The 27,002-nt window shown below is 45.2% G+C and overlaps 1 protein-coding gene and 1 long non-coding RNA gene across 5 annotated transcripts; one reads left to right on the top strand and one right to left on the bottom strand.

The window, feature by feature from the left end:
* Window positions 1-1,394: 1,394 nt before the first annotated feature.
* On the bottom strand, window positions 1,395-15,564 carry LOC110344549 (uncharacterized). Of its 3 annotated transcripts, XR_015446090.1 has the most exons (4): window positions 14,707-15,088; window positions 10,865-10,922; window positions 4,830-5,411; window positions 1,395-2,991 (listed from the first exon to the last, which is right to left on the bottom strand). It is a non-coding gene; the product is annotated as an uncharacterized LOC110344549 (long non-coding RNA). The 3 variants fall into 3 exon arrangements; XR_015446091.1 differs by lacking the exon at window positions 14,707-15,088 and adding an exon at window positions 15,429-15,564 and having other exon boundaries at window positions 1,395-5,411; XR_015446089.1 differs by having other exon boundaries at window positions 1,395-5,411.
* On the top strand, window positions 14,247-20,863 carry Wfdc2 (WAP four-disulfide core domain 2). Of its 2 annotated transcripts, XR_002387174.2 has the most exons (5): window positions 14,364-14,561; window positions 15,088-15,237; window positions 17,801-17,947; window positions 18,709-18,806; window positions 20,703-20,863. XR_002387174.2 is itself a non-coding variant. In XM_013077193.3 (4 exons), exons 1-3 carry the CDS (start codon window positions 14,441-14,443, stop codon window positions 17,944-17,946), a joined length of 417 nt encoding a protein of 138 aa, XP_012932647.1. In that variant the 5' UTR covers window positions 14,247-14,440; the 3' UTR covers window position 17,947; window positions 20,703-20,863. The 2 variants fall into 2 exon arrangements, 1 of the variants encoding a protein (XP_012932647.1); XM_013077193.3 differs by lacking the exon at window positions 18,709-18,806 and having other exon boundaries at window positions 14,247-14,561.
* The last annotated feature ends 6,139 nt before the right edge of the window (window positions 20,864-27,002 follow it).

The raw sequence follows: 27,002 nt of genomic DNA, 5'->3' as shown, positions 1-27,002 counted from the left end.
ACCACAGACCAGACTCTGGGGACTGAAGCTTGGCTCTGCCCACTTACTGCCTGCATGGGCAAGTCACTTCTCTGTGACTTTTACCTCTAAAATGGAAGTCAGGATAATACCATAACAGTCACTTTTTTGGTTGTTATTGTGGGCCCAGGTGGTGAATGCAGTACCTGTAAGACTTTAGAATAGTGCCTACAGGGGGCAGCAGGGGCATCTATAGCTGTGCTATAACTGAGCACCTGGTGTGTGTGCTGGGCACAGTTCAAGTTACTGGATCACAAGTGTGAACACAGTCCCCAGCTCCCCACACTCCTGGAGCTGACATTCTAGCTGGAGGAAATACATAGGTAAACAGTAAACGAGCAAGATACATTTCAGAGAATGATAACTGCTGTGAAGGAAATAGCTTAGTGCACAGGGTAAAGAGGAGGCTGGCTCAGGCAGGGCATCGCTGAATAGAGGGAAGGAGCCAGATGAGTATTTGTGGGGGTGCTAAAGGCAGAATGAATGCAAGGGCTCCAGAAGTCCCTTTTGCTGAATGGTAGGAGAGGACAGGATGGAAGCTAGATCACTGGCCATGTGTTATGGTTTGTGTCTAGATGTCCCTGCAAAGCCTCATGTAGTCTCAAGTGGGGCTTTTTCAGAAGTGGCTGGATTTAGGGTGTGTGGTGCTGGGATTATTCATGGTGCAATGCTAGGCTCAAGGGCACTAGCATTAAGAAGAGTGTGAGTGCTACCAGCCCTAAGTAGCCTGGATGAGATACAAGGGATTAAAAAACACTGTTGTCATTACTTGCTTGCTTTGCTACCTCCTGCCTGTCATGAACTGTTTCTCCTCTTTGATTCCTGTCTTTAATGCTCCCCTTCCTTGGAGCCAACCAATTATGGACTGAAACCTCTACAAACTGTGGCCTAAATAACCTTTCCTCCTTTACCTTTGGATGCTGGGTATATTGTCTCAGCAACGAGAAAAGTAACTGAGATACCACGCAAGGCATTTAGATTGAAATTCCACACGAAGTGAGAACCCTCTGAAAGGCTTGGAGCCTGAGAGCAGCTGATCCGGAAAGAGTCTACAATGGATAGCGATTCTGAGATTGTGTGGGTAGTGCGTGTGTGTGCACTGCTAGGAATTAAAGCCCGGGCCTTGGAGCAATCTGAGATTTTTCACCAAGATGGAAAATGTTGTTAGACCGATAGCTAGATATTAGCAAGCCTGAGGTACAAAAAAGGTTAAAGCCAAGGATTTAGTTCAGTGGTTCTGCCTCCTCCCCTCGCAAGCACAAGGACCCAAGTTCGATCCCCGGTACCAAAAAATCCCCAAAAAACCCAAAAGGGGTTAAAAACAAAATGCTCTGGCAGTTATAGTTAAATGAAGAAACAAAGGCCTCTGTGTACAATGCACTTATAATCATTTATTAGGTCTCAGATCCAAAGACACAGGGCCTCTATTTCTATAAAAAAGCATACAGTATTGCTGGTCATCATAGCCTATCGTCCAATGATATCAGGAAAAGAAATATTCTTTAAAGGCTCTCCCACTTTGAGCTGAGTCCCAATTTAGATTAGAACTTTTCCTTTTGTAAACTTCAAGTTTCTTACATGACCAAGACCCCTGAAAGAATACTGACCATCTAAAAAGAAAAAGGAACCTCTAAGAAATACAAAAGAACCAGTATCCTCTAAGAAAAATGTCTATAAATATCACAATCATCATACTACCCTGAACCCCAGGAGTAATTCTTGTGTGCATAAGAAAATGACATGTCCAGGAGATGTTACCTCTATGCTGATTTTCATTTTCTACCTGTCTTTATTTCTTCCATTCTACCTCAGGGTGGTGCCAGTTGTGATAATTTGAGTGTCCCTTTTTGTACCCATGTCATCACCATGTAATGATGCTGATAAATAAACACTGTCATAACAATCTTTTTTACAGTTTTGCTCCTCAGACACATTTGTGAAGCACTCACCATAATTCTTCCTGTATGCGCAATGACATGGTGCCCCTGCTATGCTACCCATTGGGTTTGGACCTTATTTTCCCCTCTGTGACGTGGGGATGATAAAAACTGCTCTGCCCACTACTCAGAAATGCAAGGAGGATGAGACTAGATAAATCTGGGAAAGGCGTGTCTGGGAGGAAATGAGGAAGGTGTACTTTTTTTTTAAACTACTTTAAAACACAGATTTTTAAAGAAATTTACTGTCCTTTTGTCACTCCATTTTCTAATTATCTTTTTATTTATCTCATTATCAAATTTTACTTGGAATTATTTGCCAATTTCTGAGAATTTTTTCATATTTTACTTAACTGTTACATTGAAAACTATTTTTGTTGTTGTCACCCATAGAACACATAACCTCATGCTGGAATAGTTCTCAAATAAGTATTCAGTTGGTTGTTTTTTAATTTTTTTTTTTTAACGAAAGCTACATACACATTTACACTCTTTATAAAGAGTCAAATAGCTTTAGAAGATTTGATGTAAGAAAGAGTAGTCCTCTTGCCTTCTTCCGTTTCCTTCAATTCCTCCTCAGCTCTTTCGACCAATACTTTTGGTATTTTCCTCCGGGTGTGTAACTAATGTACTTTGATTGCTAGTACTTGATTTTTCACACTTAGGTCTTACCACCATGGGTGATGAAGGCAGCTTCTTTTCCATCTGCCTCCATCACTTTTATGTGACCTTCCTCCCAGTATTGTTCTGCCATGGTGCTGAGCAGCCCCGGAGTCCCTAGTCAGTGCTGGAATCCAGCTTTGCTTTCCTGGACTTTACCTTCACTTGTTGAGATGACGTCATGTGTTGCTTTCTTCTAAAATGAGAAGCATTTGGCAAGGGGAGATGGGGAATTCCTGCACTGCTCTTCCTTCTCAGGGCGGTGAGTAAGGAGGAGCCAAGAGTGCAAGCTTTGGTGCTGGAGGAAGCAGAGTGCAATTCCTGGCACTGGCTGTGACACTCAGCAAGCTGCCTTCTGTCTCCTTGGTTTCTTTACCTGTAAAGAGGTCTGAGGTTAAATGCGTGCTTGTTTGTAAGCTTCTTAGGCAAGTGCCCGACACATGGTAATTAAAAGAGCTCTTGCATTCCACCCCATCCTGCCAGGAAAATAACTTACAGCAAGAGACTACCCAGTCAGCACCGGCCACAGCTGCACTCTCCCTGCACTCCTCCACACATCTGTGCCACAGAGGAAAATCAGGCAATCAGGGTGCTACAGCAACTTGCTGAGGATCCTCAGCAACAAGCATAGGTGCAGGATCCTCTGAGGGTTTGCTCACTCAACTTTTGGGCTTCAGAGAAGAGTAGCTCAAGGTCCCAGGCGTATGGCCGAACACCTTGCTCTTGGGCTAAGGATGAGTTTCCTAGCTGGCTGGACCTTCCAGGCACATAGGGCAGAGACTCAGCATCTGGGAGTTGAGGGTGCATGCCTTTTTTTTCCAGTACTGGGGATTGAGCATTGAGCATACTAGGCAAGCACTCTTACCAGTAAGCCGCATCCCCAGCCCTTTTTTATTTTTATTTTTAAAGTTTGAAACTGGGTCTCGCTAAGTTGCCTAGATGGGGCTCAAACTTGTGATCCTCCTGTCTCAGCCTCCTGAGTAGATTATAAGCAAGCACCATTGCATCTTCTCCTTTATCTTGAGCTGGTTCACCTGGGGGTTTTGAACACCAGAGCACACTATATGTGTGATCTGAAAAACCTCAATTTGCAAATTTGGCTTAAAGAGGTCCTGGGTTAGCGGGGTCACCAGAAATGAGGCAGAAACAGTCTCTCTGGAGGAATCTACCCTTAGGTCTCAAAGCATTTCCACAGAAAAAGCTCTAAGAGCCTGAGTTCACAGTTAAAATTTCTAAAATAAAAGGGAAGCAAGGCATGATCAGTGAGAGTCGGCAGAAATGGCAGAGAGTGGAATGAAGCCCGCAAATACTTAAGATTTGGAAGTATCCAACAAAGTATAGAAAACTAAGAATGGGAAGTAAGTCTGATAAATATTGTTTGGGGATAAATATACATGTGGTTAAACTATTAAGCAAAGCAAGGAACCGATAAGCATAAAATTCAAATTGTTGGCTCTGTCTGAGGAGGAAGGAAAGAGAACTAGCTTGAGAGGCACAAGAAAGCTCCAAGGGTTCTATAAATGTCCCTGCCACAAACACTCATGCACCCAGCACCCACACGGATTTCACAAGGGCTCGCGCTATTGTTAGTCCTTACATTTTCAACGTAGCTTATGAATATTATTTTGTGGTCTTCTGTTTCATAAAATAATAACAATGTAGCTTGGGGCTGGCTCTTTCTGGTTGTTTGCATGAGTGAATCCACATTCGCTTCAGACCCAGGACTTCTCACATTGGGAAAATATTTGCACGACCTTTCCTTCTCTCTTTCTAAACCGGATGGAGAGTGCCCTCCCCAGATGTCCCCACCTATTTCCACATGTTCCTACATGATTCAGAGGTTGCTTCCTCTGCATGCAGTACCCCTAGGCAGAGGAAATAATTCCACCTCCTGCTGGATTCCTGCAGTACTTTTAAAAAAACCAATCTCTTACCACAACGGCCTATTCTCTTGCTTCTCTGGACCACTGAGCCTCCAGGCCTCAAGGTGAGAGGCTGTCTTAATCATTACTGTGGCCCCAATGCCTGGCCCTCTGTGGGAATCAATACAGGTTTGCCAGATGGATCCCCAATCCACTGCCCTCCTTTCCTGGATCACTTAAGTAAAATGCATTCGGTTCTGTTTTAGTTCAGTCCCAGGCCTTAGAATATACTGGGGTCTCCTTTATCAGAGACCTGGTGTTTATCACTTGTCCAATAACAAACGGTCATTACCTGAGATATGGCAGCAGGTACAATGCATTCTAGGCGTGGTTTTGAGAATCAACAGAATGAAGACAAACAAGGGTAGAACAGTTTCAGCCAGGCATGGTGATGCACAGCAGTTATCCCAGCACTCAGGAGGCTGAGGCAGGAGGATTGCCATGAGTTCAAAGGCAGCCTGGGCTACACGGGGAGTTCAAGGCCAGCCTGAACTACATAGCAAGACCTTGTCTCAAAAAACAGAAAGAAAAGTTTCATCTGCTCTTCAAATTCAGCCATTTATCTCCACCCCATGACCACTGCTTCAGCCCAGGCCCCCTCACAGTTCCTGACCCCTCATTTCAATGGTTCCTTACTGTGTTAGTTACTTTCTCATTCCTGAAAGTAAATATCCAACACCCACAAGTTAAGGGAGGAAAGGTTTACTTAGCTCACAGTTTGTAGAGGTTTCAGTCTATAATCGGCTGGCTTCAAGGCAGGGTGGCTTGGCAGACAGGCACCGCAGAGGAGAACCACTTCATGGCAGGCAGAAGACAGCAAAGCAAGCAAGGGACAAGACAAGCCTCTTTCTGTCCCTTATATTGTATCCCCAGGCTGCCAGGATTAGAGCCGGGCCAAACCAATCAGTGGACTGATTTAGTAACCACCCATCCTTAATCCCAGCATCACACACTCTAGATTCAGCCACCTCTGAAAAAGTCCCTCCTATAACCACGAGGCTTTGGGGGGATGTCTAAACCCAAACTATAACACCTACCGTTTTTAAATCACCAGCCAGAGGGATCCACCCCAAGCAAGCCTCTGCATCACCTGCCCTTGCTTCTCTTCCACCCCTCTGGCTTCATCTCTTCTTTCCTAACTCCTTCCTGATCGCATAAAACCACTTCAACGTGCTTAAAATCCTCCCCAGGTCTTTGTTTATACTCTCCTCCCACTCGGTACTTTCTCCTCTTCAAGCTCCTTGTTCTTTGGGACCCAGCCGGAATCAGCACCTGTGGAACGCTGTGCCTAATTTTCCCTGGTTGAATACAGGTCTTCCTCATTTAACAACCTACTTGTTTAATGACTGTTCCAACTTATGACTGAGGTGCACTTTTCAGACTAGCAACTCGCAGCTCAGACTTACTACTGTTATAAAGAATCCTTTATCAAAAATAGGCTTTTGAAAGGAAGGGTTATTCCAGTTAACAGGGACTAAAATCAGGAGATTCTAGCAGCTAGCTGGGAAAAGCTAAGTTTATCACATCCATGTGTGGATGGGCTGATACTGGGAGAGGGAGATATTAGCAACTAGCCGGGAAAGGAATTAGGCTTATATAGATATGGAAGGGGCTAAGGAATCTGGGGTGAAATATTTATGACTTGGATGCCCAGGGACCGTCTGCTCAGGTGTGTACACAATTACTGGACTTCTAGGCACCAGGGGGGTTGTATATTTTCTTTTGAGTCCATTTGCCCTATTTCCTGAGAAGCTGCTGTTGTTTGCTAAAAGCAGCCTGTTTGCTTTGTCCTGTTAGTTTAGGCCAGGCCTGACATCTTCCTGCATTCAGACTTACAATGCAAGAACACGAGTGGCAGTGGAGCCTTATAGTGGCATCTACAGTATAGTACTGTAGTTTTTGCTGATTGTGCTGTACAGTTAAGTACTGTTTTATGTCCTGTTATACATTACAGTCTTACTGTATAATACAGTAATGCATCATATATACATTTTACTGCGTATAAGAGTTAAGCAAATAAAAGCAAAGTTGTCAAGTTGGAGTTTCCCTGACCACTTCTTTGTTCTGAATATTGTAATGTACACACTATATACAATTACTCATTCAGTGACCAATTCATTTAATGACCTAGTTGTCTGTCACTAAACGAGGTGTGCCTGTACCAGGTTCTATGCCTTCTACCCCTTCTCCTCTGTAAAATGCAAGGACTTCATTGTCATTGTGTTTACTTGTCTCTGTGAAAGACAACTCTTAGAGGGTGGTGCTGTGTTTGATAGCATACAGTTACACAATAGATACCTATAAATGCTGGGTAGAGACTTGCAGGCTGCTACTAAGGACCGTATCAGTCAAACTTCAGTATTTGAGGCAGTTGGATTTGAGGCAGTTGGATTTGAGAGACTTGGCATTGAGAATTAAGGCAGCTACTACAATTCAACCCTGTCCTTATTCTCAAGGAGACCACAAGCCTTTGGGGAAAACAGACTCATAAATTTAGCTGCTGACAGTAAGATGAGTAATACTGTTGAGTAAGTCATTTAGCAAGAGGCAGAAAGCCAGAGGCAAGGGCTATGTGCTGGTCAAGAAATGGTGAGCAGGATTGGCCCTCGGGGCACACCTTCTCCTTAATGCATCAGAAAGACTCAAGGCTGCTACCAGAAGAGGAAATCAGTTGTTGAACCAGCCCTGAACTGGATCCGCACAAGCACTTGTGGAGTCACTTCAAGCTGAGTGCACAGAGCAAGGGACTCTGTTATGGGTTGAATCAGGTGTCCTTCAAATATGTGTGTTGAATTCCTGTAGCTCAGAATGTGACTCTGTTTGAAGATAACATCTTTACAGAGGTAATCAAGTTAAAATGAAGTCACGGGGTGGGCCCTACTGCAATGACTTATGTCCCTACAAAAAAGATGAAATTTAGAGATAGACATGCATCCAGAGAGAATGCCGGTGAAGATGCAGCTGATGTTGGGGTGGGGCTTCTACAGATCAAGGAGCACCAAGGGTTTCCAGCAAACCTCTAGCAGCTGAGGAAGCAGGAAAAGAAACAGATTCTTCCTCACAATCTTCAGAAGGAACCATCCATCAACACTTCATTCTTGGACTTCCAATACCCAGAACTGTGACAGAATAAATCTCTGTTGTTTAAGCCACACAATTTGTGGTATTTTGTCACAGGAGCCCCAGGAAACTAATGTAGTCTCTGTAGGAGTTAGTAAAATGTTTGTCTGTGGACAATGACAAGGTTGACTGTAGATTAGATAATTAAAAATTCTCATTGTCTTATGCAAGAAGCAGTCTGGATAGTCAGTAGTCCATATCTGATGTACTTCTCACTGATATCCCTAGGGGGTTCCCAGATTTCCAACTCAAAGAACTTTGTGCTTATGCTGGTCACCTCATGTTCACAAGGTGGCTGGTATTCCTCTAGGCATCATGTCTCCATTTTCATTAAAAAGAAAGGAGAGCCCAGAAGTTTCTTTTGTTGAGTTTTTATCTTTTTCCTTGGACACAGAGGTCCTTATCAGGAACCTCAGCCTATATTTCATGTGTTAGAGCTGCGTCTTATGACCAATCTTAACTGAGGGAGGCTTGTAGATGCTGCATTTTAAATCGGGTATTTGTTGCCTGTACAAAATTAAGCTTTCTTTTCTTTTTTCTTTCTTCCCTTTTTTTTTTTTTTTGGTACTGGTACTGGGGATCAAACTCAGGACCTTGGGCTTGCGAGGCAAGCGGCAGAACCACTGAGCTATATCCCTGGCCCTAAGTTTTCTTTTTTTAGTGAGGGCCTTGGTCTGTTTTCTGTTTCTAAAGAAGAATACCTAAAATGTGGTAATTTTACAAAGAGAAGTTCATTTTGGCTCACAGATCTAAAAGCTAGAAAAATCCAAAACCAAGCACCTGTGTCTGTTAAGGACCACATGCTGCTTTAACTTATGGTAGGAAAATGGAAGGGAATCTGGTGGATGGGAAAGAGGGAAACACAGGAGGCAGTTGCTTTATAACAACCCATTCCCTTGGCAGTTAACCCAGTTCTACACTCACTCCAAAAGAAAGGAATTACTCCTTCTTAATGACCTAATTGCCTTCTAAAATCTCCACTTCCTCTCAATACCAATGCATTGGAAATTAAGGTTCCAGCATATGATCTTTTGGGGACATAGTAAAACCAATATAGCTATTGGGTAAATATGTAGGCATCTGACTGAGAGTTACAGCCTTTCTCCCCGTGGAGACTAGGGAGAGAAACCACCATAGCTGCCTTTGTAAGACAAAGAAAAAATGTTTTCAGGCATCATGAACTGACGGGATGTGAGGTCTGAGGTTATCTGAACATGCAGGTAAGTAACAGCACTAGAGACAGTGGGATGAAGCAGGCCAGAGAGAGAGCCCAGGGCCTTCACGGAGCACTTTGAAAATACAGTAGCTATTGATCAAGTTCTAGGCACCGTCTTGATTGCTTTGCAAAATTTCTCTTAATTTACATTGACCTTTTGAGGCTAGAAGTATTATTTTCATGTTATAAACAAAGAAACTGAGGCTCCGGGAGGTACAATAACTTGCCAACTGTCCCAAAGATAGGAAGCCGAAGAGTTGAGACACAAACCAGATCTTCCTGATCACAAATCTCAACCCTCAACTGTTCTTCTTTGTGGGGAATAGGGGCAACTTAACAAACAATAAAAGCAACGGCTGCAGTCACAGCTGTGACGGCCAATGCAGTAGCTAAAATAATAGCAACGATCAAAAAGCCCAGAAACTGTTTTTTGTCTGACATGCCCAAGTGCTAAGGTGATTTGTTCAAAAGCAGAATGTTCCATCCAATTGTGTGAGATTTCTGGGGAGCCAGGCTTTAGCCCTTCATCTAAGCACCATAATACAAGTAATATAGTATTCAATTGAGAAATATTATTATTATTGACACATGAAGTGAGCCATATGGAATGTGTAGGCAAGGTAATACTGAGAGTCTTAAAACTACTAGTAAATTGATAAGGATCTCTAGGAATATTATTTGTTTTATGATTGAATATATCTGTGCTGTAAAAACCAGTTAGTTTGCCCTGTGGAGCAGCATTCTTGAAGGGAGAGGGAAATGAAAGGGGTTAATTTCCAGTTCTGCCTAAGGATAGAAAGGCTCATAAATTTGGATTAAAACAATTACTTTGTTCTTCAAGAGTCCAAGGGTCAAATGCAGACCAGTTTTTTAAGAATATGATGCAGAGATAAGTGAAGGTCAGCTTCACTCTGGAAGGGTCAGAGGGAGGGGAAACTCGGTCCTGGAATGCAGCAGCCTCAGAGAAGAGAAACTCCCTGGAGCACGAGAAACAAATCCCAACCATTTCAAGGGCAGAAAGACAATCCAAGACCAAAAGCCTTTTGATGGCGGATCTCCACTCTTTAGCAAAGCATGCCTCCAAAGACAAAAGTTAAGATTAACTCCAACCGCACTGCCAAGCAGAAAACCAACAAGCAAAAATCTTGAATGATCATTTTTAAATTTTTTGGAGAGAGAATAAGAGAGAGAAAATTATAGGACAGATAGGAGTCACTCCTTTAAGCTTTACAGTTTGGGGCTCATATATATGTGTGCTTGATCATTTGTAGAAGTATTGATGGGAGTTACTCTTGTCTGATAAAATTGTCCTAGTTTAGTGTAACTGCTGGCTTGACTTTTGTTGTCGTTAGCTTTCTCTCTTTTTTTGTCTTTTCCTTTTGTTTTTCTATTATTATTTATTTATTTATTTTATAAGACAAGTCCAATTGGCATATAGTATCATAATTTCAGAGCCCCCTCTCTGGCCACCTCTCTCCATTCCCCAGAGGTTGGGGCTAGAAGGGGATCTTCAGAGGAAGCTGAGGGAGAACGAGGGACCATTTTCCGGGGAACTTCTTTGGTTTGAGTAGAGCAAATAGTGACCCTGCAAAGATGCCAGGCAGCAAGGTGCTCAGCCTTTACAGGACCTAATGACTGTCTCACTTTTCTGCCCACATGTTCCCAGCCCTCTACCTCCAGGCTGTCCTTCAGAGGAAACCATGGACATTGTGGTTGAATAACTATTAATAATTTAATAAACTGAGGTTCAGAAACTTTACATCCAGATGTCTTTAAGAGACACTGTAAGTGTTGCTTAAATTGCTTTTCCTCTTTGGACAAAGTTTGATCCACACCATATGAATGAAAGTAAAAGAGCAAAAAGAAGAACAAACATGCTGCCCCTGCTCCCTTAGCAATTGGACAGCTAAAAGACCTCTGGGCTGATAAGCCTAACCTGCGACCTCTCCCAGACATGCCAGGCTGTTCCATGGCCACTTTTGTCCCCTTACCTTATAGGGATGTGAAATTGGGCATCCTTGTTTCTTTTCCAGGCTTTGGGAGGAAGGTCTGAGGTAGGACAGAAGAAATGAAATTAGGTAAAAAGGAGACCAGGAGAATTTTTAATTGTACTCATAAAAACTACGGCTTCAAATCATAAGTCTGTCCCCGGTACCACAAAAACAAAAAACAAACAAATCACAAGCCTGCTTTATTTACTCCCCAAACAGCCAACTTGGACAAGTCCCTTTCAGCTGCACATGGGTCTGCCCATTTGCTTTTCACCTGCAAACTACCTTTTCCTTCAGCTTCCCTCCAGCCCAAAAGGCAGCTGCAGTGGAAACAGCCTATCTAATGTGTATCTTCAGTTCAAACCCACGTGGATGGTTGACACTGTAACTTGGCCGACAGAGTACACATCCGAGATCACCCATATTGATAACAGCCTTTAAATGTGTGCCCTACCCTGGCTTATAACTTGTGCCTCATTTCCTTGAGCACCCCCACTCCACTTTGGAATGTGTCCTATATTTACTTCTAATAAATCTTTCTTATGCCTCTTTTTCATTGACCTATTCTGAAAATTCTTTTTCCACAACAGGAGTCAGCAGAGCTACATGCTTATTTTAGAAGGGTAGGTTAAATTCCTTATTTCAGCCTCAGGGACGCTCAGCCCCAGCCCACGACAGGTCTTCTTGCACTGAGTTGCATCACCTTCTCACACATTCCTCACACTGGCCACCACTTGTCACAGTTCATGACCATGGGACAGCACAAAAGGATGAGCCTATGTCTAATCCAAACTCCAAGAGGGCCCAGAGGGGCTGCCCTTAACCAAGACCCCTAAGCCTGAGAAAGCGTCATAAAAGACAGCCTCACACTGAAGGCCCGTGGCTTTTTATTGATAGAACCAGGAAGCAAGGATAAAGGATATAGGAAAGACAATGTATGTGCAGGAATTCATGCAGAGAAAAGGGGAAGGACAGAGTGGCCTGTTACATGACTGACCTTAGGACCATTCTAAGTAATAAATTGGAGGACAAGGGTCAGAGCATACCTCTGCATAATCTTCTCACCATATCCCTGGCCAATACCTCCACACCTGTGGTCCTATGTGTTCATTTGGATTGCCTGCATTGTCTCATGAGATTGTACCTAGCACAGAACCTAGGACTACAAAAGCTAAACATCTGATGCCGCTGACTTATGAAACTTTCTCCATCCTTCTACTCTACCCCACCCCACTTCTGAGCTTCATACTAGGCCACATCCCAGAAAGGGAGAGCAATCAGCCAGAGAGCACATGAGGGGCTGGGAGGGGTAAGTCTGGGCAGTTTCTTGGCCAAGCAAGCTCCATAAATCCTGAAAGAAAGCTGGGGTATCAGTGGCCAGGGCTGAATGTCCTGTAGCCAGCCGGTCTGCAGGGTAAAACCAGCTGCTCACCAAGTGTCCTCTATGTGCGCTGGGTTTCAGGAGCCTGCTCAAGGCTTGTGTCCCCACCTGGTTCTTGCCCTCAATGCTGTTGACTTTCTCTGAGCTCAGAGTAAATAGCCCCAGCCCAGCCCAACAACGGCATGTCTCTCCAGGCTCTGGGCTGGGCACAGGAAGTTGGGGGAGATATTCTCAGCCTCTTTTAGCAACATCTACCATGGGAATAGTGACTGGATGTATCACATCACCAAACTCCACTCACCTGTCATTCTAATTTTCACTGTCCAAACCACCCTCTAGCCTCCAGCAACAAAGAGCTCCTAAGGCTCATGGCACCTCAGGTCACTTCAGCATAAAGAATATTTGGAGGTATTCCTTGTATGATACCCTTGGTACCTGTTTTGGCATTTAGCAGCCTGGATTCTAAAGCTTGGTGTATATAGTCGCTCCTCAACATCTGCAAGGAATGGGTTCCAGGATCCCTATAGATACTGAAATCCACAGATGCTACCCACATTTCCCTGTACCAGTGATGGTGAACCTTTTAGCGATGAGTGCCCAAACTGCTATCCAAAACTCACTCATTTATTGCAAAGTGCCAGCTCTGCAATTAAACCTGAATAGAGGTTTTAGTTTAGAAAAAAACCTCATACATTAACATCTTTTGCTTTGAAATAAAAAACAAATAACATGCGTGCCAAAGGTTTCCCACCACCTCTCTTGCACTTATGCATCATGTATAGATTATTTATAATAACCTACTACAATGCAAATGCCCTGTAAATAGTCATGGACTGTGTATTGTTTAGGGAAGAATGATAAGAAATAAAAGTCTATACATGCTCAACACCGATGTGATTTTTTCCCCAAATATTTTCCATTTGGTTGAATCAAAGAACATGGAACCCATGGGTATGGAGGGCCAGTTGTACTTATCAGTCTCCTTAGTAATGGTAGACTCTCAACATTTATTTATTGGGCATTCACACCATTTATGTGATACTATAATTTATGTGATACTGTAATGTGCTGGGTTTCGGGTTCCTGTGTCAATGCGTGTGACCCTGCCCACCATAGTCACTTCGTGGCAGGAAATTTACCTTCATGTTCTCACTGAAGTCTTATTTGATCATCGTTTTTATAGATGACTTACGGTTGTTCAGAACAGGGAAGTGATCATTCTAAGTCCCTCCAGTGGAAAGTGGTGAAGGTGAGAGTCAACCTTAAATCTAGAACAGAGCTGGAGGGCTCATTTTGCTTACTTTCTCTATACTTTCTTTTTCTATACTCTTACTTTCTCTTGCCCTTTATCACATAGAAGGCACCCAGCAAATATCTGCAATGGGATGGTAAAAAACAAAGGGAGAGAGCTGGGTTCAAAGCCTTGTCTGTACAGCTTTACCTGGGACCTTGGGGTGAGGGTCTTAAACCTCTGAACATCCAGTGTGCTTGTCATATACAGTTGATGCCAATACTGCTTAGTTCTAGGCATTATACATCCTGGGACAAGGATCACAGTGCATGGCACCCACTCAGCCCCAATAAGAGTGTGGTATGAAGAGACAAAGAGACACACACCCAGACAACAGGTGGTTCACCTTCGTGGGCCTGTTCCTTGTCAAATTGGCTCATTTATTAATATCACTGTGGCCTCTACTATATGCTCTGACCACTCCAGCCCTTCACCACTAACCCCTACACGGGATCTGCACTCTGATCCAACTGACCCCCAAGTCCAACCACTTAGTCTCCAGGGTCCTTGTGGCCCCCTGCCCTTTCCTCCTCAACCCTGACCTCGGGCATTCCAGGGAGCACCCAAGGGTTTGAAAGCGGACTCGGACTCTCGATCTTGGGGCCTAGAGCCTGCTGCTCTGCCCTGCTCTGCCCTGCCCTGCTCTGCCCTGCCCTTAGGACCCAGGAGGGAGGAAAAGAGGAAGCAGTAGGCTAGGATCCGGCTGCAGCTGGTCGAGCTGCACCAGGCCTGGAAGCTGCTTGGGTTCCTGGTTCCCAGCGGGGCCAAGAGCGACACCTGATCCCCGGGGATTGTGAAATGGCGTGAGGTGGCAGCTCTCCCGCTTGCTCTCTACCCCCTCCTACACCCAGTTCCTCGGCCCCGCCCCGACCCCACGCCCCTGAGCCAGTGGTTAAATCCCCCCATGGTGCTGAGCTCGCACCTGCTCCCCACCAGGCGCAGCACCATGACTGCCGGTCGCCTCTGCTCGCTGGCCGCAGCCCTCCTCCTTGGGCTGCTGCTGCCTGGCCTCCTCCGGGCCACAGGTGAGCAGGGCGAGGAGAGGCCACACAGCCAGGCAGAGGTGTGGCTTTCTGGGGGGTGGGGAAGTGAGAATTCCTGAGGCGCAAGTGGCAAGACCCATGAAAACTAAAATCCAGGGACCCTTGAGGCATGCATAAATCTAGTTACCCTTGGAGTGCAGGATGTGGGGTCCAGTGTACTGGAGGTGGAGCTACCGCGGAGAGCTGAAATTTGCAGGCGCGTAGCTTCTGGGCAGAAGGTGGAAACTGACTGGAATGGAGCCCGGAGCCTCTCAGGAGCGTCGAAGCTCTGAGGCGCTCAGCCTCGCGGGCCGCTAAAGGCAGATTTGAGGGCTCTGAGACCGAACATTGGGGACCTCCTGAACTCTTCTGTGCTCAGACCCTGGGCCTGGAAGTGGGGCCCTTGGGGCTTTGAGGGGGCCCCTAAGGCCCGAGAGTGAAATTCCTTGGCTTTGAGATGTGGGACCCTTGGAGCAGGAGGTGGGCATCCTCTGCCTGCTCCTGCTGACACCGTCCCTCCTGCCCCGAGACATGAGACCAGAGAAACCGGGCGTGTGCCCACGGCTCCAGGTGGACCTGAACTGCACAGAGAAGAAAGGGTGCCTGTCCGACGGCGACTGCCCGGAGAACCTCAAGTGCTGCCAGGGCGGCTGCAGCACCGTCTGCTCCCTGCCCAACGGTAACCGAGCGGCGACCCGGCGGGGGCAGGGCGGGGCCCCGGGGTTCCCGGAAGGAGGGCCACCCAGACCCGGGATCCCGCGGAGGTCCAGGCGGAGGAAACCAGATCCGCCCGTGCCCTCCCTCCCGTGGCCCCGGGGGGAGACAAAGGCGTCACTGAGGCGCAGCCGAGGACCAGGGCGGTCCCCTTACCCCTGGCCGGATTCGACTCTCTGGTGCATGACGGGCTTCCGGGCACGCACAGCAGGACATTGTTCCGGCAGTATGGGGACCTGGGGCCCCAGTTTCCTTCCCGGGCCGGCTACAGGCTGTCTGGCTCAGGTTCCTACTTGGTCAGAAGAGGACCTTACAGATTAGGATGACACCCTTATCTGGTATCTGTGGAAGTGGGTAACAGAGAAACTGTTCTTGTGCCAGGTCTCATTGCCATCCCGTGGCTGGCAGAGGTTCAGTTTTTGCCTTTGCCATTTGCTGGCTGAGTAGTTTGAAGAAAATCAGGACCTCACCTGAGCACCTTATCCTCCTTCCTTATTTTTAAAACAGTATCTTCCCCTAAGGACCAAGGGAGAGAGAGCTGGGATGTTTGCTAGGGCTCAAGTCTCTCCATCTTAGCATGGAATCCAGGCTTCCCAGAGGGAGAACCTGGGGATGAGAGGCAGAGATAGGACCTGGGAAGGACCGAGGTGTGTAATTATTGGTTTGCATCCTCAAGACAGCCCCTGTGCTTCTCTCCCTCTTTGTTATCTTCCTCCAAACTGCCAGCAGAGACTGGGAAGTTTGGGAGTTATGAGATCTCAGACACCACGGGCAGGGAGGTCGGACGTGCTTAGGAGGACTTGCCCGTGGGGGCAGCTGCTGTGTGTGGAGGTCCCTGATAGGTACTTGAGAGAGGGGCCAGAACGAGAGGTGGTAGAGGTGGGAAGAGAAAGCAAGATGAGCGAGGGAGAAGGGCAAAAGGGTCTGAGATGTTCGGTGGATGAAGAGCTTGTTCCCTTTTCTCATACAGACAGACCGAAGCAAAAAAGGGAGAGGGGGACAAGGCAAGGGGCTTCTTGGCCCAGGGAGGGAACCTGGAGGTTTGTGTCTTAGCTCCGCCATATCCTAGTGCGTGGTCCTGCATAAGCAGCATTATCTCTCTGAACCTCTGCTCGTCTGCAGAGTGAGAGTGAGAATCCTGAACTATGGGATTGACATGAAGGCTAAAGGAAACGGCAGGCGGGAAGTGTCCCATTAGGGAGTGGACACTGTATGTGGTGGCTTGCTTTGTTAGGAAACTGTTCCCCACTTATTCTCTCTTGTTTTTTTTTCTTCCCAGCATTGAAAGGTCTTGCCCTTTTCAAGGGAATGGATTTCTTTGGACTAGGAAGCCAGGACTCTGTCAACGACTCTCATGGTCTTCTACGACCAACCATCTACTTCCGTGCCTGTGTTTTACCTTTTACTAGGCCTTGCTCCCCACTCCTTGAGTCAGGAATCAGCTCAAGCAGGCTGCTCTGCTCTGCGTTTGTGTGTGTGTGTGTGTGCGTGCACACATGCACGCATGTATATGTGTGTGTGCATGTGCATGTGTGTGTGTGACTGTAGAAAGCCGGGCTCGAGTCTTGTTTAGACCAAACCTCCTGATGAGCAGGGTCACGTGGGGTTGCCCCTTCACCTTTCTATGCCTCATTTTCCTCATCCATGATCTAAATGGGGTTAGAAATGTCCCCTACAATGAAGCTGTTTCATGTGAGGACTGCAGAAGATCACCACTCCCCACGGAGAGCATGGTGGAAGGCACACCTCTGCAGAGTATGGAGGGTCGTGGTGCTGAGTGATTGTGGCTGGGAGTGAGTCTGTGGAAATGGATCAAGCGAGTGTCGAGTGTGTGATCTTCATGTGACCACTGCACTTCACAATTTAGGAAGCATAGTGCATGGTGCCTAACGCAGGGTCTAGGGCCAGATTTTCTGTGGTTCAAATCTTGCCGCAGTCCTGTATGACCTTACACAAATTATTTAACCCCTGAGTGCTTGTTTCTTCCTCTGTAAAATTGAGGAAATATTAGTATACCCTTTCCCACTTTTATGGTTATTATGAAAATTAGATGAGCTACTATATGTCAGGGGCTTGGGAAAGTGTCTTGACATATAGCAAGAACTAATTAAATATTCACTATTATAAATATTATTATTATTACAAAGTAGCTTACCCTTTAGGAAAGAAACAATATTTGCCTCCATTGCTTTTGTAACAAGCCGATGATTTGCCCCACAGATGTCACTGATTTCATGTGACACCCAAAGACTCCAGTGCTCTGGAAGATTTCTGCTCCTAGGCTACAGAGTTAGAAAATTGTAGAATGGGGACTCTCAAACTGAGCTCTGATGATTCCAAAGCCATCTAGTAGCAGGAGGAGGAGGTCCCCTTCAGGGACAAATGGGAGCAGCAGAGGCCCCTGAGATCAACTGAAACTGGCAGCTGTGCTGTTTTTGAACCAGGCTGAGGAGCAGCGGGGGACCATGAGTCACGATTTGACCATCTCCCTCCACCTTGATCTCCATCTTACTTCTTTTTCCACCCAGAAAAGGTGGGTACTTGCCCCAGTGTGGACTTACCCCAGCTCGGCATCTGCGAGAACCTGTGTGAAGAGGACAGCCAGTGTAGTGGCCTGATGAAATGCTGTCGCAATGGTTGTGGAAAGGTGTCCTGCATCACACCCAAATTCTGAGGTAGGTGGGGGAAGGAGGTGCATTGATGCCCACGAGTGATGAGACCTGCAGCGGGTTGAAAATAAAGATCTGGGCAAACACCTTGGCGCTTGTGTGTTTGCCCATTTGTTTATTTTCCTTCTCTCAACAGCTATTTATTGAGCACCTATCTATCATGTGCCACTCACAGCTCTTGATGCTGGGGATGCTCAATGAGCTAACAGATCAAAAAAAAGTGTCTCTCTGATGATATTTATAGTCCAATGGGTAATAAACAAAATCGGGAAGCAGGTTTTGTAGTATGTTACAGGGAGATGAATGCCATGAGAAAAAAAAAACACAAGGGAGGTAAGGAGTACCCAGGGAGGGGGAGACAGGGAATATTGTTGCAATTTTACGTGAGGCATGTTAGTTTTTGTCCCTGTGACAAAATACCTAAGCAAATCAATTTAAAGGAGGAAAGATTTATTTTGGCTCACGATTTCAGAGGTTTCAGTCCACGGTTGGCTGACACCATTACCTTTAGATATCTGGCAAGGCAGAAACATCATGGCAGAAGGGCATGGTGGAGGAAGGCTGCTTACCTAATTGGCAGGCAGGAAGCAGAGAGGAAAAGTCAGAGAGGATGTAGCTGGGAACCACATATACCTTTCAAAGACTGCCCTCAGTGACCTATTTTCTCCAGCTGGGCCTTTCTCCTAGTAGTCCATTCAGCTATGAGCTCACCAGTGGGTTAACACATTGATGATATCAGCACCCTCATGATCTAATCACCTCTTTAGGCCCCACCTCTGAACACTACTGCATTAGGGATCAAGCCTTCAATACATGAATGAGTCTTCAGGGAGACACTTCATAGTTAAACCGTAACAATGGGATGGTAAGTGAAGTCCTTGCCAACAAGGTTTATAATTAAAAATGAGAGAAAGAGCCATGGCGTTGTCAAGGGAAAGTGTCACAGGCAAAGGGAACAGCAGGTGTGGTGGCCGGAGCATCCCTGGGTACTTCAGGAAGAGCCAGAGGCTGTAGACAAGTACATAAGCAGGGGAGAGTAACAAAAAGAGAGAGGGCATGAGGTAAGCAGAGCGTAGGGCAACTCATTCAAGGGATTCTGACTGATATTTTCCAAGCCCCCTCTGGCTGCTGTTTGGATGGTCTGTAGAGGCACTGAGGCAGAGGCAGGGGTCCTGTGGGAGATGATCTGGACCAGGATGGAGTCAGGGGCAGAGAGGTGGCTGGATTTGAACGTGGTGAAAGCAGGTGACGCAGTGAATGCTGATCACTGGGCTGTTCAAGAAGGAGATGGTTTTTCCCTTTGTTTAAGGCATTTCAGTAAGTCGGGAGCTGAAGGGAGGGAGCAGCCGTGTCCCGGGGTAGCTAACAGTGGCTGAGGGGCTGAAAGGGTTGGAGGCAGGAGGTGGGAAGCTCTCTGCATGGCCAGTGGGAGGCAGGAGAAGAGTGGATCTTTACTTTAACCAAAAAAGGCTTAGTTTTTGAGGCAAATGCGGAAGAGACCTTTTAACTTCAATTTGATTCATCAAGTGTGTGTTTGGATTATGTTAACCACTTTACTCTGTAGTGGGCTAAGATTAATTCAGCCACTTCTAGTAACTTTGGCCCTGAAAAGACAAGAATAGAGAGCCTCCCTGCCCCCTTATATCATTAAGAGTGGAACTATATTTAGTTGTAAAGTAAGTGTAAAACAGTAAAGAGGAAAAAGTAAGGAAATGGTGAATGGGCCCGTTGAGTGATCCAGCACTCAGCCTCTGGCTGTGCCAGTTACAGGGACAGAAAAGTGGCCACCGCTGCACCCCAGAGCTTGCAGTCCTTCAGCTGAAGTGAATGGACGGATGACACTCAGTACCTGTTGTCAGCACCCAGTGTTGTAGGAAACAGGCAAAGCGATCACAGGAGGGAAGGGTGGAGAAGGAACAGTTGGAAGATTCCCAGAGGGGTGACTCTGAGCTAGAAGTGAAAATGAGTAAAAGGCAGGTAGTCTGGTGAAGTGGAGTGGGAAAGTGTTTCAGGCAGAAAGATCAGAAGGAACACAGATTTGGAAGTGGCCTTTGGTTGAAATCATTGTTGTCATGTACTACCTTTAACCAGATTTCAGCAAAGGAAACCTCAAGGTCACTGATGGAATCTGTTAGTGCCCAGAAAACTGAATCTCAGAGAGAGAGAAAGAGAGAGCTCCAAGGCCAAGACCCCTCGCTTGCTACTTCAAAGTGTGCTCTTCAGTGGCCGAAAGGAAGCCACGGTCTCCCTAGGACCCAGAGCGCTCCTGTGATGCCAACTATCTCTTAGCTCCATGAAGGCCAGCTACATAGGTGGAATTTCCAGGCAAAAAGACCCAGGTTCAAGTTTTAGCTCTGACGTTTAACTAGTTTTTACCTCCCTGGACCACAATTTATTTTGTTTATAGAATGGAAATACATGAGATCCATTTGACAAGTTCATTTGAACTTGACCTAAGGAATGAAAGCACCATGGAACTTCCTGGTGGTAGTGGGATTCCTCCAGAAATACACGCCTATGAACCCTTAGGAAGGCTTTGTAGAGGTCATCCTGGACCACTATATACCCGGATGTGTTCTGGAGATGGTCTGAAGCAGTACAGATAAGTCTAGAACCTGAAGAAAAATGCAAGGAGAGCCCCAGTGGAATGACACTTTGTTGTGTGTGTGTGTGAGTGTGATATGCTGGCATGGGTAAGTTGGCCTTGGATTTAAACAAAACTGTTGTTGTTGATGGTATTATTGTGATTTTCACCCTCTAGCTCCAACCATCACCAGCCAGAGGAGCAGGGAAAGGAAGTTCTGCCTGGCCTCGAATCTGGCTCCATTGCAGCCACCCTCCTTTCTTTCTGGGTCCTGAATTCTTTCCTGAGCTAACCACAGCTTCTCCCTTTCCCAGCCAATAAAGTGACAGCTTTCAGCACTGGTGGAGCCATGGTGTCTGTTCTTATCACTCTGTCCCTGTTTCCCAGGCTTGGGTTGAGATGGGTCAGCAAGTGGAGGTGGTGACCAGATCACCCAAGCGTGATGTCGAGGGAGGCATTCACTCTGAAACAAGGAACATTCATTCAGGGTTTGGCTCCTCTGTGCTAGCGCTTTCCGAGTGGATCCTTGCACCAATCTTGTGATGTTGGTCATTATCCCCTGAGGGTGATGGATGAGAAAACAGGCTCAGAGAAGTGATGGAAAGCCTCCAAAGTCACTCAGATTCACTGCTGGCCATTCTGATAATAGCAGCAGCACTTACTAGGTGTCAGTCACAGTGCTAGGAGTTTTGCTCATGTAGCTACTCAAAACCCTCAGAGTAGTTAAGAACAGTCCCAAGTTATAGACTGGAACTGCAAGGGGTTACTTTCCTGTGGCCACACAGAAAAAAAGGTGACATCTTGGGATGGTTCAACCACTTCTTTAAAACTCCTTTCTTGGGCTTCATTTCATTGACTGGATTCTCATTGCTATATCGTGAGCTTTTCCCACACATCTCCATCATGCCATGGTGAACATTACTCACAGGGAGAGATTAAGAAGGGAGGAGGGAGTGGGGAGACAGGTGTAGTGGAGAGTAGGGGCCAGAAATGAGGCCAGCAGTCTCTCCTTTGTGGAAGTTCTCAGGAGGCTCCCATGACTCTGACTCTCCTGACGGGACAGGGAAGACAATGGCAATGGGATATACTTAGGATTCTGTTTCAGACTTTTCCTAGAGAAAATCCAGGAATAATGCTGTCCAGTTTTCTCCAATTGGCTTCCACTCTCACAGTGGCCCAACTTGGTCCTTCTTTGAGTCAGAGGGAGAAACAGCTAGATGTATTTGTCTTGGCAGCATAACTTGGTGTCCTAAAACCATTTTAACAGAACTCATAACTTGAAATCAGTTCCCTAGGGAAATTCTGACATCCATGAAAGAGAGTAGCTTAGCAGTTTGGACTTTGGTAGTGAACAAACAAACTCAGTGACCAGCTCTGCCATTTTGCAGGTATGTAGCCTTGGAAACATTGTTGATTTCTTTCATAGTTGTTTTCTCACCTTCCATTTCTTCCTTAATGTGAATGTGCCCATATACACCCAGGAATCTTGTTATAGTGAATATTATGACTCAGTAGGTCTAGAGTTAGGCCTGGGATTATGTATTTATAACAAGTTCTGGGCTGGGGATTTAGATCAGTGGTTCCAGTGCCTGCCTCTCAAGCACAAGGTCCCAAGTTCTATCCCTGGTACCAAAAAAAAAAAAAAAAAAAAAGATTATAACAAGTTCTTAGATGACCTGGAGGTTGCTGGTCCCCAGACCACACCTTGAGTAGCAATGATCAAATCTCATTTTCAGAATCACCGAGGCTTATATATGTTATTTGTAAAGAGTTCAGTGTAGTGCCTGGCACAATGAGTAGCTATTATTATCCCTTGGACAATGGAAAGCTACTAACTTGGGCTTGAAGAGAGACCCTGAGGAAGAGTGGAAGATAAAGGGATTCCCCAAATGAATGTTCCATCTTCAATTCTGCCCTCCATTCCTGAGTCCAGATGAAGCTTAGGAAGGTTATGGGGGAGCATTGCAATGTAGTGGAAATGGCATTTTGGAGGATCAAGGATGTCCTTGTTTTGTTCCCACCCTGTGATTTTAAAGAAGTCCCTGCCCATCTTTGGGCCTCATTTACTTCTGTTGAAATACTGATCAGATGATAGACACCCATGTTTTTCTTCTCTCCCTCCAAATAGTAGTAATTGGCATGGCTTAAGGCAAACCAACGGATTTCAGGACAAGGGCTCTTCAGTCCCCTCCCTATGTGGCAGAAAGATTTGTTATAACCTTAACAGATAAGGGTTTTCATAAAATTTCACTCATTTTTATTCAAAATGGTCTTAGAAACTTCGGTTCCTCCCTCCTTTCCCCTTCCCCAGTTTCTGTTGTAACCTTATCTCCTGTATCCCCAGACTACAGTAATCTTTTCCTTGCCAATGTAAGCCCCCTTTTTTCTGTCCAGGATTTTTTTTTACTGATGCATATTAGTAATACAGAATAACGAGACTCACTCTGGTATATTCAGACATGCATATAACACATTTTTACTATTTTCATCCCAGTTCCCACTCTATCCCTTTTCTTCCCCTCCCCCAGGTCTCCTTTCCCATCTCAAAATCTACCAATGTTGGCCCTTTAATATTATGCCTCAGGTTCCCAAATTCGCCCTCACACTACTCCTTCAAAGCCTCTGTCTTTGAGTGGGCAAAACCGTACTCAGGTGAGCATAGCTCTTCTAAATTTTCCCAGTCTGTTTGTACATGGGGGTGTATTTTACAGACTCTTGAGATTTCAAACAAGATGGCATCATTTGTAGAATTTCGGCCACAGAGATGAAGTGATTTTAGGAATACAACAGGGAGAATAAATTTGGAGGTGAAGGAATCCATCTCTTATTCGCACACACATTTTAAAAAATGCCTTCAATGGCCCTTGAGCAATCCTGCCTCCATGGAGGGCTGTTTTGCTAGGAATCAGATGACTTTGTAGATTTGCTTACATATTTTGGCAAAAAAATGTTGTTCCTGCCTTTGCAGCCTCCATAGAGAATTATATTCATAAGTATGTAAGTTGTAAAATCATTTTTGGAAGGAAGCTCAAAAAGGGGTCTTTTCTGCAGGAAGATTGGATATATTAAGGTTGATATGTTTAAGATTTTGGTAGGGTCTGAAAAAGGAAGTGGTTAAGAGGAGCCAAATCCATCACCTCCATCACCTTCCCATCTGTTAGCCCTACTTGTTGGGCTGTTGATGGCCAGGACACAGTGATGAGCCACTCCCCACTCACCAACTGTGCTCTGGACTTCTTCCCAACCAACTTGGCTTTATCTGACTCTAGAAAAGGTGAGTTTTTCTGTTCTGGAAGCAGCCTTATGTAGTGAAAGTCCCATGCTTATTTTGAAACCATATTCTAGCTCTATCACTTAATACTGCATGATGTTGTATAAATTTAGCTTGTCCAAATTTCCACTTCTTCATCTATAATATTAAGGAGTTGAACTCCATCATCAACTAGATCTGATTTTCTAGAGTAAGATCTCTCAGGCTTTTACCTCCTAGTCTGAGTCAATAAAAATGGATAGTTGGTGGAGAAAGGATAGGATTTGATCTGAGAGCAGGGATCAGACTTGATTTGGTAATTTTCTAGCTGTGTGACCATGAACAAATGACCTATTTCATTAACCTTCAGTTTATTTCATTGTAAAAGTGGATCTAATAGCCACATCTTAGGCCTGTTGAGGGATCAGAGATAACCAATGAAAAGCACGGGTAAATAGAAAATAAATTGACAAATGATAGCTGCTTTCAATCATTCCTTCCCTCCTTTAGCCACAAAGACTCTCAGAAACAAGGACCTTATGGTCATTTCTGCAGCCCTAGTGCCTAGCACAGGCCTGGCTCTTAGTGCTCAGTAAATATTTGTGAACAGAAAACAACAGTAACCACAAACTCCTCTAAAGCAGTGTTAGGAGTTTCTTTGTATTCTCCTGTCATGTTCCTGTCACAATGTAAGTGGTTTAATCCTTACAGTTAAACTCTTCACAGTAGCCCTTATGATTCCAACATTACTTGAAAAAATAAGACCAGAGAGATGAAGCACCTGTCCTGATGTCATGCTAGGAAGTGATGGGTCCAAGAATCAAACCCAGCAGTCTCATTGCAAAAGTCTACAAATTCTCAGTCTACCTTCATTGTTGTAGGATGGATGGATGGATAGACGGACAGACCGATGGACAGTTAGATGGGTGGATCACTGGTTGGCTGGCTGGCTGGCTGGCTGGATAGATGGATGGATGATCATTCCTTTGGTGGAATTTCAGAAAGCAGCTTCGGCAAGGGAAATATTCAGGCTCTGTCTTAGCCTCCTACCTGCAAGACTGACTTTAAGGGTAAAAGATAATGGGAAAGAAGCAGAATAGCTTGTCTACTCAAAATGCGAGGTTAAGTGAGGTAGATTTGAATGTTCCTGAGATTCTTGTCACAGCAGTGTCACCCCCCATTCCTTGACCCCTTACAGGTGACTCTGTAGAGGCTGGAGTCCCTCATGCTTCTTAATTTTCTCAATTCTGCCTCTCCATTCTTCCATTCTATTAAGCCATGGGAACTTATGTAATGGGGATAATTTTCCCTCCTTCTCGTCTCTATGTGTGTATTTTGAGCATGATAGAAGCTAATCTAAGTACTTTATGCAAATCTATTAAGAGCTATGTTATACTGAGAACTTTGTATATGTTATGTTTAATCAGTACACTAGATCAAACCATTAGCCTTATTTTAAAGGAGAAGAAACTGAAGCTCAGAGAGGCTAAATATTGTTCCTGAAATACAGAGTTGGTAAGTGTTGGTGCAGAACCTGAACCCAGGTGCACCTGACTCCAGATTACCTGTCCCGTTGACTGGTACATTGCTTTCCCTTGCAACAGAGGTTTCCTGACTTGAGAGAGCATCAGAATTATCTGCAAGGCTTGTTAGAACACAGACTGTGTGAGAACCAGCCCCAGAGTTTCTGATCAACGAGAGGACTGGGTACCAGCAACTTCTCAGGTGATGCTACTGCTCCTTCTGGGCTGGGGAACAAATTTTGAGAACCAGTAGCCTACGAAATTACTGGGAGGCTTAGGATTCCATTTAAACATAAGAATCTAATCTATAGTTCCATGTATGTGGAGAGCTATTTGTGCAAAGATGTTCACCAATGCCTTAACAATGATAATCTCTGGGAGACAGGATTTGACACATTTTTACTTTCTCCCTCATGGTTTGCATAACACAATGTGTATTTTATTTGTTTGTTTGTTTGCATTGCTGGAGATGGAACCCAGGGCCTTGTTCATGCTAGGCAAGCACTCTACCACTGAGTTATGCCTAGTCCTCTATATTTTAAAAGAGAATCTTACTGGCTCTTCAAAATCTTGAAAACTACTGCTAACTGTGCCCATTTCCAGCAGATTTTCTTGAGCATTCCACATGTATTAGCAGCTTTCCTGTTACTGAGAACCAATACCCAATACCCACAATTTAAAGGAGGAGAGATTAGTGTGGCTCATGTTCTCAGGAGATTCAACCCATGACATAGAAACACCATGGTGGAAGGGTGTGGCAAAGCAAAGATGCTTAGTTCATTGTGGTCAGGAAGCAGAGGAGGGGAACAGTGCAAGAGAGGAAGGGGCCAGGTACCATATCTAGTTCTCAAAGTCCTGCTTCCATGACCTGCACAGACATACCCAGAACTGTGCTTTACTAATCTGCTAGGTATTCTTAATCAATCAAGTTGATATATAATAACTAATGGTCACATTACATCTTCTCACTTCCATTTATAGACTTTTAAGCAAAAGCAAAGAAAGTGATCCAGGAAGAATTCCTATAAGGAAATCTGACTTGGCTAAACCTTCACCCTCAAATTTGGGCTCTTATCTCCATTTCTCCAATCCTGCCATGAGCCCAGACTTTGAAGTCGATTCCTGCTGTCTTTTTTCTATTTTCTATGGCACTTCTACCATCTGTTATGCTATAATGTTTCTCCCAGTAGAATATTCACCCCATGAAGGCGGAGTTTGGGCTCATGGCTTTAACCCCAGCACCTAAGACGGTGCCTAGCACACAGCATGCACCTGACATATATTTGATGAAGTGAATTGGATTGATTCCTATCCTGTGGAGCAAGAAATGTGCTTCTGGGCCTCTGCTCTATTCCCAGTGTACTCTTTGAGATCTAAGGGCACTCTTACCAGAGCTCAAACTGCGGGAAAACCTCATCCTGGACTTTCAGCCTTCAAAACTGTGAACTAAATAAAACTCTTTTAAAAATAAGTTACACACACACACAATAAGTTACACAGTCTCAAGTACTTTTTTTAATAACAAGAGGAAATGGGCTAATACATCCTATTTGGTAGATGAGGAGCGGTTAAACCACCTTGACCATTATTATATAGATAGCAAGTTTCAGAGCTAGGACTGAAACCGTAGTCTGCCCGGCTCCAATTCCTTAGGCCACTCACTCATTCACCAAACAGTTATCAAGGCCCACGGTGCACTTGGCA

This window comes from Heterocephalus glaber, unplaced genomic scaffold, assembly GCF_053883595.1.
Source record: "Heterocephalus glaber isolate CG9 unplaced genomic scaffold, H.glaber_assembly_v1.0 deba00001673, whole genome shotgun sequence".
NCBI lineage: Eukaryota > Metazoa > Chordata > Mammalia > Rodentia > Bathyergidae > Heterocephalus > Heterocephalus glaber.
Note: the sequence above shows the minus strand (reverse complement) of the source record. Positions and strands in the feature narration are given on the sequence as shown.